At 43.8% G+C, this 13,962-nt stretch overlaps 1 protein-coding gene across 3 annotated transcripts in view; it reads right to left on the minus strand.

Moving 5' to 3' along the window:
* The window catches only part of CHCHD3 (coiled-coil-helix-coiled-coil-helix domain containing 3), a 264,641-nt gene that overhangs the window by 52,889 nt on the left and 197,790 nt on the right, over positions 1-13,962 (minus strand). For all 3 annotated transcript variants that reach the window (XM_036010917.1, XM_028525538.2, XM_028525537.2), the window contains one exon: positions 5,784-5,854. In XM_036010917.1, the coding sequence (XP_035866810.1) occupies positions 5,784-5,854 (71 nt within the window). The remainder of the gene's footprint in view (positions 1-5,783; positions 5,855-13,962) is intronic.

A 13,962-nucleotide genomic window follows, 5' to 3' on the forward strand; every position in this document is an offset into this window, starting at 1 on the left:
AAAACAGAAACGAAACAGTATTGCCAAAGTGAAACCCTAAGCAAACCAAGGAATTTTAAAGTTAAAGGATTTCACATAGATGAAAACCTTTGAATATATAGTGACACTTACAAAATTCATTTTGTCTGTAAGAGTTTTGTGTGCATAGCATGCCTCAGATATTCTGAAACACCCACTGTTCTTCCACAGGGTAACTGATCTTCTCAACACCGTGAGGACAACCCGGAGCCCACATTTTTAAGTGAGGTTCCGACCACTCCGATCACGGACGAAGTGAAGGCCCCTGCTGCAGCCCGGCACACAGAGGAGAATCACCGACACTCCACACACGGTTCCACGGAATCGTGCCCCATCACGCGCACTTCACCTTGCAGAGAAATGGAGGCCCCCCTGAAAAGTTCTCCCTGCACTGAAAGCGCGGCGACGGGGCTCCCGGCACTGCTGGGGTCCATGCCACTGCCCACTTCACTATCAAAAGCACAGCACAGGAATGGAGTATCAGTTGTTTTTAAAATGCTCTTCGTTTGCTTGATATTACATTTTCTTCACAAGGTTTATACTGTCTTTAAAATATTCCACATTTCTTTGATATTTACTTTACATTCGCTGGATATTGGTGTTTGTAATTTAAAAGAATCGCACGCTACACACAGAACACCCCGGTGACAGCACTGCCGTTTGGCAGGGGTGTAGATGCCGGCTCTCGTCCACCTGAAGAGATCGGATTCGGAGGCCAGCCAGGAACCAGGGCCCCTGGCACTCGGTCCCTGTCGCTCCAAAACATCCCTCACTGCGCCCTCCTGTCACGCACGTGTTATTTGCCATCTCCTGGCTGGACTGGGAGCTCCCTGAGAATGAGAACTCTTTTTTTTGGGGGGTGGGGGGATGGCGAGGAGGAAGTCAACACCGTCTAGATTTTGTTTGGAAACAAATACAGAAATTACTTCTATGGTGCATGGCTTCATAACTTGAGCTGGACATAAAATATTATAATAAACATGTATTATAATATATAACAATAAAATAAATCTGATTTTTATTGAGCATTTATTTACCTTGTGCAAGACCTGTGCTAAGCACTATCAAGGTAACATTATTTAGTATGACAACTTATTTAATTAATCACCTATAAGCTGGGAAATAAGGACTAACACACAGCATCACTGTCCGTGAGCTACGCTATAACCCGATACTGTCACTGTGTAACTAGGAACCCGCACCGTCAGTTGCTCTGTTTAACAGATAACAACACAGGGTGGTAAAGGTGACAGGAAGTGCCAATAATGATTGTTTAGTTGGATTGGGGAAAAAAAAAGCCCATCTGTTGAATAAAAACTAGATGTAAAAAAAAATCTGGATTTGCTCAGTGACTTGAGTTTTACAGCTAAAAATTTAAAGCTATTGTGGGGAAGAAGTTCTTGCAGGCAAATAAACACCACAATTCTTTATCTCCAAATTGTTTAATTCCCACTGGGGAAATGAGATACTTATTAGGGGTGCAATGATTCCATCACAGTAGACCTAACTTTGTATTTTTAAAAAGCTCTATTTTAAAATTCCGCCTTCCTCTTCCTCTCCTCTGATGGGCTCTGAGTTCTGTGCTGGCAGGCCCCGCCCTCTCCTTCCTTCCTGGCTGTGCACTCAGTCAGCAGAGGGCATGCCATGCTGCACAGGAGCTCCAAGAATGAATGAGGTATTGACAGGGTAGAAAAAAATCCCATTAAATCTAAAGTGTTTTAATGGTTTACTGCCAAAACCATAAACTGAGGGCCTGAAGTGTGAGTTACTATTTAAGCATCGCTAAAACAGTCCTGTTAGCCCTCTCGGCGGCAGGATGCATCGGTGTGACTGGTGTTCACCACGCTCAGCCTCAAGGGCTCCTGGCTTGCTTTCTTCTCACGGGGATTCTGTGTGACCCTGTTTCAGGTGTATGATATGCCCCTACAATTGCAATGTAAAAAGCTTCCATTCATGCAACCAAGATACACCCCAGTGAATCCCTCTGGCAGAAAAAAATTAACTAAAGCCTCCTCAATGTCCTCCAGAGCCTGCCGCCCCAGAGGGACGGCTGCCGCAACAGGAAGACCAGGGCACGCAGCCTTGCAGCAGACTGAAGCTGCCCTGCTTATCTGAGGTGGTCAAACTTCTAAGGAGAAATGAAGTTCCCTGGAGTAGCCTCTGCCTTCAAGAGGGCAAAAGCCCTGGCCGGGTCCCACACATCAAAAGGTTGCAGGTTCGAGCCCCAGTTGGGGTACATATGGGAGGCAACCGATCGATGTTTTCTTTCACATCGATGTCTCCCTCTCTCTCTCAAATCAAACATATCCTAGGGTGGGGATTTAAAAAAAAAAGACAGTAAAAGTGTCTCTTATAGACAAAGCACTATCACTTCCTAGGAGTGAAGCTAATGAATTCACAGAAAATCAAAATACAGTATTCTAGGAAGCTCAGCCAGGCAGGTAGCAGCTGAAAAAAAATTATATAATGAAAGCTACTTTGACTAACTCTTAAAAGTCTTCCAGTGTGTAAAAGCAGGATTTCTGTTTGCATTAGAATTAGGCAAACTGCAAAGTCTGAGGGCAGGGACCCCAAAGCCATCCTTACTTCTGACATCACCTGAAAGTTCAAGGGGTTCCCCAAACCACCCTAAACCTTGACAATTCGCTAAAAGGGTCCACAGGTCTCACAGAAAGCCACTGAACTCACAGTGATGACTTCTTATGAAAAATGATACAGAAAACCAACCAAGGAAGAGATACACAGGCTGGAGTCTGGGAGGGTGCCCAAGGCAGTTTCCATCGTCCTCAGGATGCACCATCCTGGAATCACAAATGTGTGACAACAGGGGCGGAGGACCATCCACCAGAGCAGCTCACCTAACCTTCCATGCCCAGAGTTCCATCTGGGCCTCTTTACACAGGCTTGTTCCACGGACTGCCCACGGGGCTGAATTCAGTCTCCTGTGAAAGCTCCCCAGAGGCTGGGCTGGCCCCAGGTGGCTCAGGGGGCTCATCGTGACTAATAAGACACTCTCATCACCTGGGAAAGTCCAAGGTTTTCCAGGTTACCTCCCAGGAGCTGGGTCAAAGACCTTTCTGTCTTTGACAGGACCTGTCATCTAGTACTTCCAGCTCTTGTTTCTCATGCCTCCAATCTGTGGGAAAGGCTACAATTCTTTACCACACCAGATGAGGGTAGGATATAATAAATAGTGTCTCACAGAGGTCAGGGAGATCATGCTGCTGAGGCTCTGCTGGGAAGGCTGCTGAGTCCAGGCTGCAGGTCCGTGCTGCCTTGGAAAAGGTAAGTCACAGGAATTGATTTCTGTGAGCCTCTCACTCCCAGCGGGCCGGCCCAGGCTCAGTGACACGGTGGCTGGGCAGGGCTTCTGAAGGGAGGTTCTTCTCACCGAAGGCCAGACTGACCTCTGCCTATGAAATCCGGCTTTCACAAACCTGTTAAACTCTCCCCTGCCCTTTCCTTCTAGGTGTTATGGGCTGAATTGTGTCCCCCTGCCCCCTCATTCGTATGTTGGAGTCCTAACGCACGGTACTTCAGAAAGTATATTTGGATGAAGGTAATTATGTTAAAAGGGAGTCAGCAGAATGGGTTCTAATCAGGTGTGCTTTATAAGAGAGGGAGGTTAGGAGACGTGCAGAGAGGGAAGTCACGTGAACGCATGGAGGAAACGACCGTCCGTATGCCAAGGAGAGAAGCCTCAGAAGAAACCAACCCTGCCGACACCCTGATCTTGAAGCTCCACCCTCCAGAACTGTGAGACAGTAAACCTCGCTGTTCAAGGCATGCAGTCCGTGGTACTCTGTTACGGCAGCACTGGCAAGCCCACCAATCAGCCCCTACGTCACGTCTGATCTTTCAGTGACTTCTCTGCAGCCGTCTCTCTCCTCCCCTCCCTCACTTACAGCGCCTGTCATGCAGGACTTCCAGTGCTTGCTCCTCATGCCTCCGGCCAAGCCTCGCACGCACTGTCAGACTGATATTCCTGAAGCAACGTGGGAATCAGGGCACCCACCGGGTCAAATACCTTCCAAACACTTCCTGCTGGTGCAGACCAACCTCTTAGCCCACCAGCTAAGGAATGACCCTGCTGACCTTTCCAACGTTACCTTGCCCTGGTCTCTCTGAGACAAACCATCGATCTTCACTAACCTGTCACCCACCAACTGCAGAGCATGATTTTTGTTCTGAATACTTTTCCCTTCCACCAAAACTCTTCCTCAGGCTTCATGTAAAACATCATCATTATGATGACTTCACAGATCATTCTAGTCAGAAATGATTTCCTTTGATTTATTTCAAATTTTAGTTATTTTCATAGCTATCATCATATACTGAAGAAACACCCATAGTGCCAAGTCAAAAGGTGTCAAGTCAATAGTATTGAGACAAAAAGCTTTAAAAAGTGTTGTTTTATCATTAGCGGAAAGATAGAAATAATAAAAACACATGTGTAGTGTACCTTCTAAAATGACGTCCACATCCAATTCTACATCTACATTCTTAAGACAGCAGGGTAACCCGTTAAGAGTGGGATGCGCCCCATTCTTAGAAGGTCGCTTCCTCCTGCCCCTAAAGAGTGATTCTCTAACAAAGAATGGAGGATTTGTCTAAGGTTTAAATGTACTTCAAACCACCTTTAAACAAACATTTTTAATCAGTGTTAAAACAACCAATTTCCATCACCACACAAACTGCACTATAACAGAAGACAATAATGTCCCACCTTAGGGATTAATCACTTGTCAGATGCTCATAAACAGGCACTAGGGAGGCAGGTAGAGCCCAAGCCACCGAGTACCATATTTTTCAGACTATAAGACGCATGCCAACAGCCCCCCCCCCCCGCCCCGGGAAGAATAATGGTTGTTAATGTTGCTGTTGAGTCCTGTTTACATTTACATTGGTGAAATATTATGTTATTTATGTTATTAAATATTTTACCACATTTTTTGCTTCAAATTTTTTTTTTCCTATTTTCCTCCTAGGTTTCCTCTAAAACCTAGGTGCGTCTTATGGTCAGAAAAATACAGTACTCTTTCACCTGGACCTGTCACACCACCATTTTTTTTTCCTGCCCTGCTAATTTGCACTCGTGCTACCAACAGAAGATACACAACGGAACTATTCATACACTCAGAACAACTCTGAACACTGTCTTCTTACCTATGTGGGAACTGGCAGCACAGGGGAAGCACAGGGCTGTGGGTCACAGACACTGCAGGCCACCAATCTCAGGACATTCACTTAAACGTCGCAAGGGTTAAGAGAGGCAGTGATTTAACACCACCTCCACAATCGAGGGTGAGTTAAAGCCCGAGATTTAAATGGCTTCAAGGTACATGTGAAGAAAGGAAAACAGCCTGAACTCGAGAAAAGAGGATACCCCAACTGGACATGCCCGTCATTTTATTATACAAAAGGGAACGGTTTCTATAAGTTTCTAGTAATCAAGTTACCAATTTAATATCACCTTCATAAACAAGGGCATCCTATCTTATATATTATTCCAAATGAAAATTCTATTATTATTGCTTTCTATTTTCCCCTTGTTCACGAAACTGAGGTGTGACAAGCGTTCCCCAATTGCTTTTACTGTGCATGTGAATTCCACTGTAGCAGATAACGTGCAAACTTCTCAACCACAAAACCTATTTCCCAGTACTCCAGAGAGCTACACACCAAACTGTCTCCTGTTCAAAAAGCAAAAAAGGTGTATTTTCATCTTGTCAAGGAGAATCATTAGAATACTATCAGAAACTTACTTGAACTTTGCTTCCACCTCTTCAGCAGCTTTCTGGTATTGTTCGGTGGTGACTTTGTAGAACTCTGAGCTCTGTGGAGAAAGATTGACAGCAGAGTTTTCACTTTGCAAGAGGACGACACGTGTGCAAGACGTACAATGACAGAAACACACAAGCTCTTATTTCAGCCACTCAAGCAGCAGGACAAAGATTTCTTGCCCGAGTGGAATGGATTCTTGTAAAAATACGTGTAAAAAGTATCTAGTTGTTGATATACAGGTTGAGATTACAGAGTAAAAACTTTCACAGTTATAATTCATCATTCTTTCAGACTTCTGATAAATTCCTCACATATTGTTGGAGGATTAGTTGGATCTCCCTGATTTGAAATCAATCCCTGTAAGATCAAAAGATGCTTGAGATCGAATAATGAAATTCACACACATCGCATTTGCCTATTATTCCAGTGTTCCACCCAGGATATTAAAGGATTATTTCTTTTCACACTGTATTTTGTCTTCCAGACGGTTCTTCACGGACTAGAATGTGTTCCATTGCCTGCACGTGACCGTAAGGACATCGACATTTACAACAAATTGATGAGTAAGAACAAAGGGATGGAATTACATAATTTTTATACCAAAAAAATGTTTCACTACTACATGAATGAACACATAAGCAACATAAATTAAGCTGTAATAGCAAAGTAACGCCTTGCCAGGGTCAGCAAAATAAAAAATTATCCATTCTGGCTGGCTACTTTCAAACCTGTCTGCAGGGGGTGGCCTCCGTGACCCCATGAGCCTTCAGGCGCAATGATACTGTGCAAAACGCATCACAGTACAAAGAGCACAATACGGCGGTCTATTGTGCACCTTTCTCTCTAATCACTCAGGGTCCACATGCATGACTGGGGGTAGTTTATTTTTTCATAAATCATTGTTGGTTGGTGAGAAAATGAAAATGAAATCCTCTTCACACCAGTGACCCCTTCGCATTTAACAATCTGGGCTGGCCGATGACAGTCACATCCAGGTCTGGTGGATGCAGATAAAATCAATAGGTATGTGATTAGACAGCCGACTCAGGGTGGCTGGAGAACGGACAGGTCACCGTTTGAGATGATGAATGGCTCTCTATCAACCTGCAGTCCCCTCCGATGCTAACATTTACTATAATCTTATTTGGGCTGCGATTTATCTTTCTTGCACCTGATCAATAAAGATGAACAGAACAGTTGTAAGGATCGATTGTAATTTTTTATCATTTTCAAGCACAAAGGTGCATTTCTGACATGAAGACAATATTCTGAGTGTACTACTTCTGCATTTTTTAAAATTGCGATTTGAGCGCTCAGCCACACTAGTCTACATATTGAGAGGTTTAATTCATCTGCAGGGCTCAAGCTATCAAAAAGCCGCTTGTTTTCTCAGATATTTTAACTTCAGGCTGTGCCACATCAGGTCCACTTGTAAATCTGTCTTTCCTCTGCAATACCAGTCATGAGTGCTCTGTTGCCATGTTTGGTTTAAAGCTGTTCTTTGAACCCTTCTAACAAAGAGGGCAGTAAAAAATGCACTTACTAATCACCACGAACGCTGGAGAGAAACACCCCGTATTACTATGATGAACTGTCAAGTGAGTATTATGTTACTGAATTATCTGTTAAAATGCTGGCAGAGCCATAACGTCTTGATTAATACTTTCAATTATTTCAAGCATTGAAACGGCAATGTCTGGACCAAGCCGGCACTAGGCTGAAAGACGCGGTTCTGTCCTACGACCTTTCAGCAGGTCCTCCGACCTCCCCCACTTCCTGTCCCGTGTTCCTCGCCTGCGAAACAGCGATGACACTAGACCTGCTTACGTCCGTCGCTGTCGTAGAAATCAATTTGATGGGCCAGGACCCTGTGACATCTATGAAGTGTTTTTTCGGAGTAAGAGCAACATCAAAATAAACTAATTTTAAAGAAAAAGAACTAATTTGGGCGATGCCATTCTGGATACGAATTCAAAATGATCCAAAACAAGTTCTGAGCTTTCTAACAAGAGTGATGAACAAAGGGAAGAGTGGTCCCACCACATAAACTGACTTCAGTTCCCCTCGCCTGGCGATGCCCAGTGCAGGTGAAAGTATTGCTGACGCTGCCAAACTTCCCCTGGGATGTTGAATGCAAAATACCTGTTCCTGCACTGCCTACAAACTTAGCATATAATTTCTCAATTTACAGCTTTTGTCTTTATTTATATTCCATATTTCCACCTCGGTAGCCGGTTGCCCACCACGCATAAATTTTTCTACCAAAGAAAAGTCCCCAGGAGGCAAAACGATGTAACTTAGAGAATAAACATAAATATGCTAAAGACCTACTTACAGACAAAGTGTAATTCACTTAAGGGTTTACTTATTTATTCAACAAAAACACATCCTTATCATCCCAATAACCTTCATCTTAGGGAGTCAGATCCTCATGGAGCTTTCCATCTGACATAAAAGAAAAGAAAATTACAATGAAAGGCTTCACTTAAAAGCGGTGTGACTGGAGTTCAGGACAGCAGATCTCTTTTGGTCTCAGAAAATACTTTAAAAATGAAGAACCGATAAACACACATACATTCTCTGTCTCTCTCTGCCTGCAAGGAGCAGAGTAGAAATTCTGGGTATTCATACAGAGAAACGATATGCTGTGGTGAAAAAGAAAAAGTTAGACAAAAAAGTTGTGGGTATGATACAGAAGGGCGTAATTTCGGTCAAGGTTGGAAAAGCACAAAATAATGAAACAGAATTAGAGAACAGAAACCCCAACAATTACCTCTAAACGGTGGCAGTTTGGCGGGGGAGGTGGAAGGGGGTGGGCGGGAGGTGTGCCCTAAAGAAGGAGCCGCAGGGGGCTTCACTGCGCTGTTCTGTTTCTTAAAGTGAGACGGACACAGCAGTAGTCCCGTGCATTGTGAATATGTGACAGTACATACAAAAGCTGTACTCCGATCTCCCTTCTCCCCATAGAATCCAATGAACAACAAACGACTTAGTGCGGCTAGAATGTGCAAGCGCGTGTGTGGTGGGGATACATACTGAAGATGTCGGTCAAGTTGAGGTTTTATGTATATTTTTAAATGTCAAGCTCTTGCAGAATGTCCACACATTTCTAAATAAAAGTACTTTTTCTTCAACTTTGCATTGTGAAATGATGTTAGACTTGTGAAGTAATTTTAGGTTTACAGAAAAGGGGCAAACACAGCGGGGTCCTGTGTGCACCCTTCACCCTCCCTCCCCTCACGTCAACATCTTAGATGTTGATGTATGACTGTCAAAGGCATAAGGTGACCGTGTTACAGCACGAGTAACGAGGAGTAGAGCAGTAGCACATGACGCATGGTGCTTCTCTAAATCGGACCCAGAACACCCTTGAACTCTGGTGTCACACATGTGCCCCGACGCTGCGGCACCCCTGCACGGAACACACTCGAAGGTAATAGAAATGACCTGATTTTTGGAAAGACCGTTCTTGTTATCTGTTGTCTTGAGGTGGTAACAGACTGTACTTGCTGCTCGTCTTACTAATTATAAATTACTGTTACGTTCACGTCATCATCATAACTAAGTGTGTTGGCATTTGGTCAGCCCTGCAGCTTGCAGTAGTACACATTTACATTAATTATATTTGTCTGATTATTTTCTGATAGCCAAGTCTTAAGACCCATGTGATCTATGCTTCGAATAAGTAATATTCACATTTCTATTTCCAAATAAGATGAAGATTATATGCAGGATCCAGCACAAATAACATCCCTTTTTATTACAAAATCATAAGCATGTAATTCTGTAACACAGTATCACACTAAAGCACACCATATGACATTTTAGGTGAAATGTTCCCGTTACAGCTACAAATTATTACAACCATATTATAACCCTACCGACCACACTCAAGCAGGCGTTACTTCTGCCAGACCCTGTATGTTCATGCTTATAAATATGGCCATACACAAAGCGATTACATGTATTTGTATATTATAATCATTTGTAAACAAACTCCATATGTATCCCCTTTGAACTTTGTGGATAACACTATCTAAGTACTCCAGCTGTGTGGGGTGTGAGACAAACCACCTGGTAAAATGACGTGGAAAAGAAAAAAAAAACAGGTGCAGAAAGGTGCCCACGCCCTGACAAGGTGTCCTCCTGCGAGTGCTCGCCGCACCGTGTGCAGCCACACTGCTCCTGGGCCTGGCAAGGCCTCCACAGCGTAAACTCTAAAACAGGTTCCCTCGCATCCATCCCGCGGCTCCCTGCTCCGCCATCATCAGGGAAAACACTGGACTTGACTCGCCCAGTGGTATGGATTTGTGGCAGGGAAATGTTATTCAAATCAAACAGTAAAACATTAATTTAGTACTTTTGCCTTTCAAACAAGGTTTTATTGTTTGATATAAGCATAAGACATAATGTCCACCAAGATTTTCTTTTGAGAAGGTAGGTTTTATAAATTCAAAGTACAGCGATAATATCTTCTAGATGTGTTAGCACTATCAAAAATCTGATCAAGGCTTACCTTTTGCTAGGAAGTAAAGCATCTCCACAATAACATAATTCTAGATCTCGGAGATGTTTCTGTCACCGATATTAGGGGTCAAGGCCTCATTGGAAATGATAGACATTTTCATTTTCTACATTAAAACATCTTGCCATATAAGGCACCAGAGGTCAATTACTAAAAACACAAACTGAGTTGGGGAGACCGAGTGTTCCGCTGTACACAGTTTTCCCATACTTCGGTAACCCATGACTATGTTGCCCGCAGCACACTACACCGAGACAAGCGATTTTTCGCAGAAAGATGTGGTGGCTAAGGGCACGGACCTCGGAGTCAGGCTGCAGGATGACGGCCCCAGCCTTGTGGGATGAAACATGTTAGTTCACCCCGGCAGCAGCCTTGCAGCTGTCCAAGGGGGAGAACAGAAACGACGACCTAATGGGAGTCTTTGGGGGGCTAAAAACGATAATCCATGTAAGGTTCTTTGAACAGTCCCTGGAGTTATATCCAGGGAAGCATTGCAGGAATGCTACTTGTTATTAAGAATCATTGAAACAGTAAGCAAAAGTATATACCATTTGGTAATATTTTTAAAAGCTATTTTAATAAAAATTTAAATCTCTGAAAAACAAAAATCCTTTTTCCATGAAAGCGCGGATTTCTCTTACATTGCTCGCCTGTTCCTATTTTTTGGTTCCTCAAGAGAAACGAGACACGTGAGGACAATGGCTGGGGAGTGCTGGAAATGTTAATGGCTATGGAAAAAAAATATATGTATATATTGGGTTGGCCAAAACACTTGTTGAGTTTTTTCTGTACAGTGGGTCTGGTAGTGCTTAGTTGTCTTTAACTTCATTTGAAACAATTTTGTTAGATTGTATTGTGATAGCTGTCAGATCAGTGTGCATTTAACAAAAACTTATCAAAATTTGTGAATTTTTGTGCAGCCATTTTAATATTGAAGACAAAAGAAAATACGCAACATTTTTGGTATATTATGTTTTTCATTTCAAGAAAGGTAAAAACTCAACTGAAATGCAAAAAAAGATGTGTGCAGTGTGTGGAGAAGGTGCTGTAACTGATCAAACGTGTCAGAGGTGGCTTGCAAAGTTTCCAGGAACTACTGACATGTTGGCCAAGTAATTCTTTGCTGTGGGGCTGTCTTACGCATTGGGAGATGTTTAGCAGCACCCCTGGCCTCTCCCCACTAGAAGCCAATATTGGGAGAAAGCTGACATACTCAAAATATCCAAATCAATAAAGTTATTGGTGAAAATGAAAAATGTGTCTTTTAAGGAAAAAAACTAAATGGACTCTTTGAACCATAAATATAGATATAAATATAGATATAGATACAGATATAGTGACACTGTTAGCCCATATAAAAACCAAACCAAAAATTTGGACCTTATCACCAATGAAATCCAATTAACTCAATTAAATAGCAAAAGTACTTTAATGCCAGGACTATGCATTCATTGTAAATCTCCAAGACAGGAAATAACTGTTCATCATGATCCCCAAATGGATTTTCTCATTGAACCTTTTAATTATGAAGCATCTTAGGTGAACAAAATCCCCTTAAATGGTCCAGGAGAAACACGATAGAGAAAAGTCCAACCATTATTTCAATCCTTGAACTTCTCGACATGCAACTTTTCCTTTCTCTGAGCAACATCTTCTTATGGGTTATTTTTAAAACGAATGTTCGAAAGGTAAGGAAAGAGTAGAAACTGGCAATATTGAAAAATGATTCCAGAAGCGAGGATGATTGATGGCATCGCTTCTTATGAAGTGCTAATAAAAAAGAATGTGCTATTATCCTTGAACGTTAAACATCTGACATGAACTCCTGTAAGAAAACTGTTGTGTGCCTCTGCCCAGCCCCCTCAGAGCCCGGAGGAAGACTGCCGAACCGGCCACCACTGCCGGCTCTTCCCTGCACTCGCGCCCTTCGGTGGCAGGACCCTGAGGCTCCTCCCATCATGGAAGGGCGGAGTCTTCCCCACCCCTTCACCTGGGCTGTGTGAGTGGACTTGCTCTGGCCAGCAGAATGTGACCAAGATGATGGTGTGCCAGTTGCGAACACGAGCCTCTCTCCTGGAACCCTGCTGGGTGCCATGTCAACAAGCTTCTTTCTGCTAAAGGAGAGATGGAAAATCATCCTGGGCGAGGCCACCCTAGACCACAAAACCTCGGCCGAGGGAGCCCGGCGGAGACCAGAGGTGCCCCGCTGCTAGCAGCCCAAACTGGGGACCTGGAGAATCTCGAGGTGAAGAGATGGTGGCTGTCACAAGCCACTGAGCTTGCAGCACCTTGTTAAACTGTAAAAGCTAACCGGTTCACACCCCTTGTCCGCATTCTCACAGCACCCTGGACTCTCACCGAAGCATCTGCCACACTGTGCCAACAACGTGCACATGTGTGTGGTCTCCCCTACGAGTCCATGGGACCCCGAAGAGCAAGGATCGCACCCCGTTCGTCATTATACTCAGAACACTCAGTCACGCCATTAATGCTAAGCTGTATTCCAACCTTTGTTTTTACTTAAAAGAGGACGGGACAGAGACGAGTCTAAAGCAAATGATACAAGAGAACATGGAGACCCTGGAACACTACACACACTACGTGTCTCCTACAAATCCACGGGCACGTCGGTCTGCTCGGCCACATCACAAGGAAATGGGTATCACTTCACACTGTGTTCAACAGCAGCAACAGCGCGGTGACACTTAAAGCTACAAACAACAGCTTAAACGAGAAAGAGGTTTATTTTTCTCATATAATAAGTCGTCTGGGCGTTGGAAGCCCAGAGCTGATGCAGGTGCCAAGGATACCATCAAATAAATAGGGCCCTCTCTGTACTCCTTCTCAGCCATCCCGAGCATGTGGCTTTTATCTGCACGGTCTCAAGACAGCTGCTGCAGCCCCATTTATCACGCCCTAGGTCCAAGGAAGGACGAGGGGAAGGGAAGCAGGGGAAGGGAAGCCCCTCCAGAGCTTTCCACTCACATCTCCTTGGCCAGAATTTTATGCCAGGCACAACCCCAGCTGCAAAGGAGGCTGGGAAATTGACGGTCTTTGTTTTCTCACTTCTGGAGCAAAGGAGAAGGACAGAGTTTGGGGTTGGTGTTTACCGGCCAATTTATCACACCTGCTAAGATAGCCGAAGTGACAGCACAAAGTCTTGGGCAAAACAGTGTGACTGGTTTTGGATGCCAGTACTCTAATATTTCTTTCCAACCCCCCGAAACTTCTAATGTAGGGTGTGGGGGTATACGCATCTGGTATTCTGCCACGCAAGACAAAAGTTTTTCGACAGTGAAGGAAGATAATGGGAATCAACAAGAGTGGGCATCCTTCCCAAGTTTCTTTGTGCTGGCGGCAGCCCAGGCTTCTAAATGTGCGATACACTGCCACTTTCCATTTGCGGAGAGCCTCCCTGTAAAAGCGTATTTTAAAATGCACATGCACAGACACACATTACTGCTAGATTGGAAAGTATCTGTTTTCAAGGCCTAAATTAGATCAAAAGAAAACATGCACACACAGTATTCCTGCAATCTTTTCTCGGGTTCTGAACCTTATTTCTTTTCTATTATAGCTAATATCATCATACATGTAGCAGAGGAAAAAAGAGCAAATCCAAAAGGTCACAAGAA

The sequence above is a fragment of the Phyllostomus discolor genome, chromosome 10, assembly GCF_004126475.2.
Source record: "Phyllostomus discolor isolate MPI-MPIP mPhyDis1 chromosome 10, mPhyDis1.pri.v3, whole genome shotgun sequence".
NCBI classification, from domain to species: Eukaryota; Metazoa; Chordata; class Mammalia; order Chiroptera; family Phyllostomidae; genus Phyllostomus; species Phyllostomus discolor.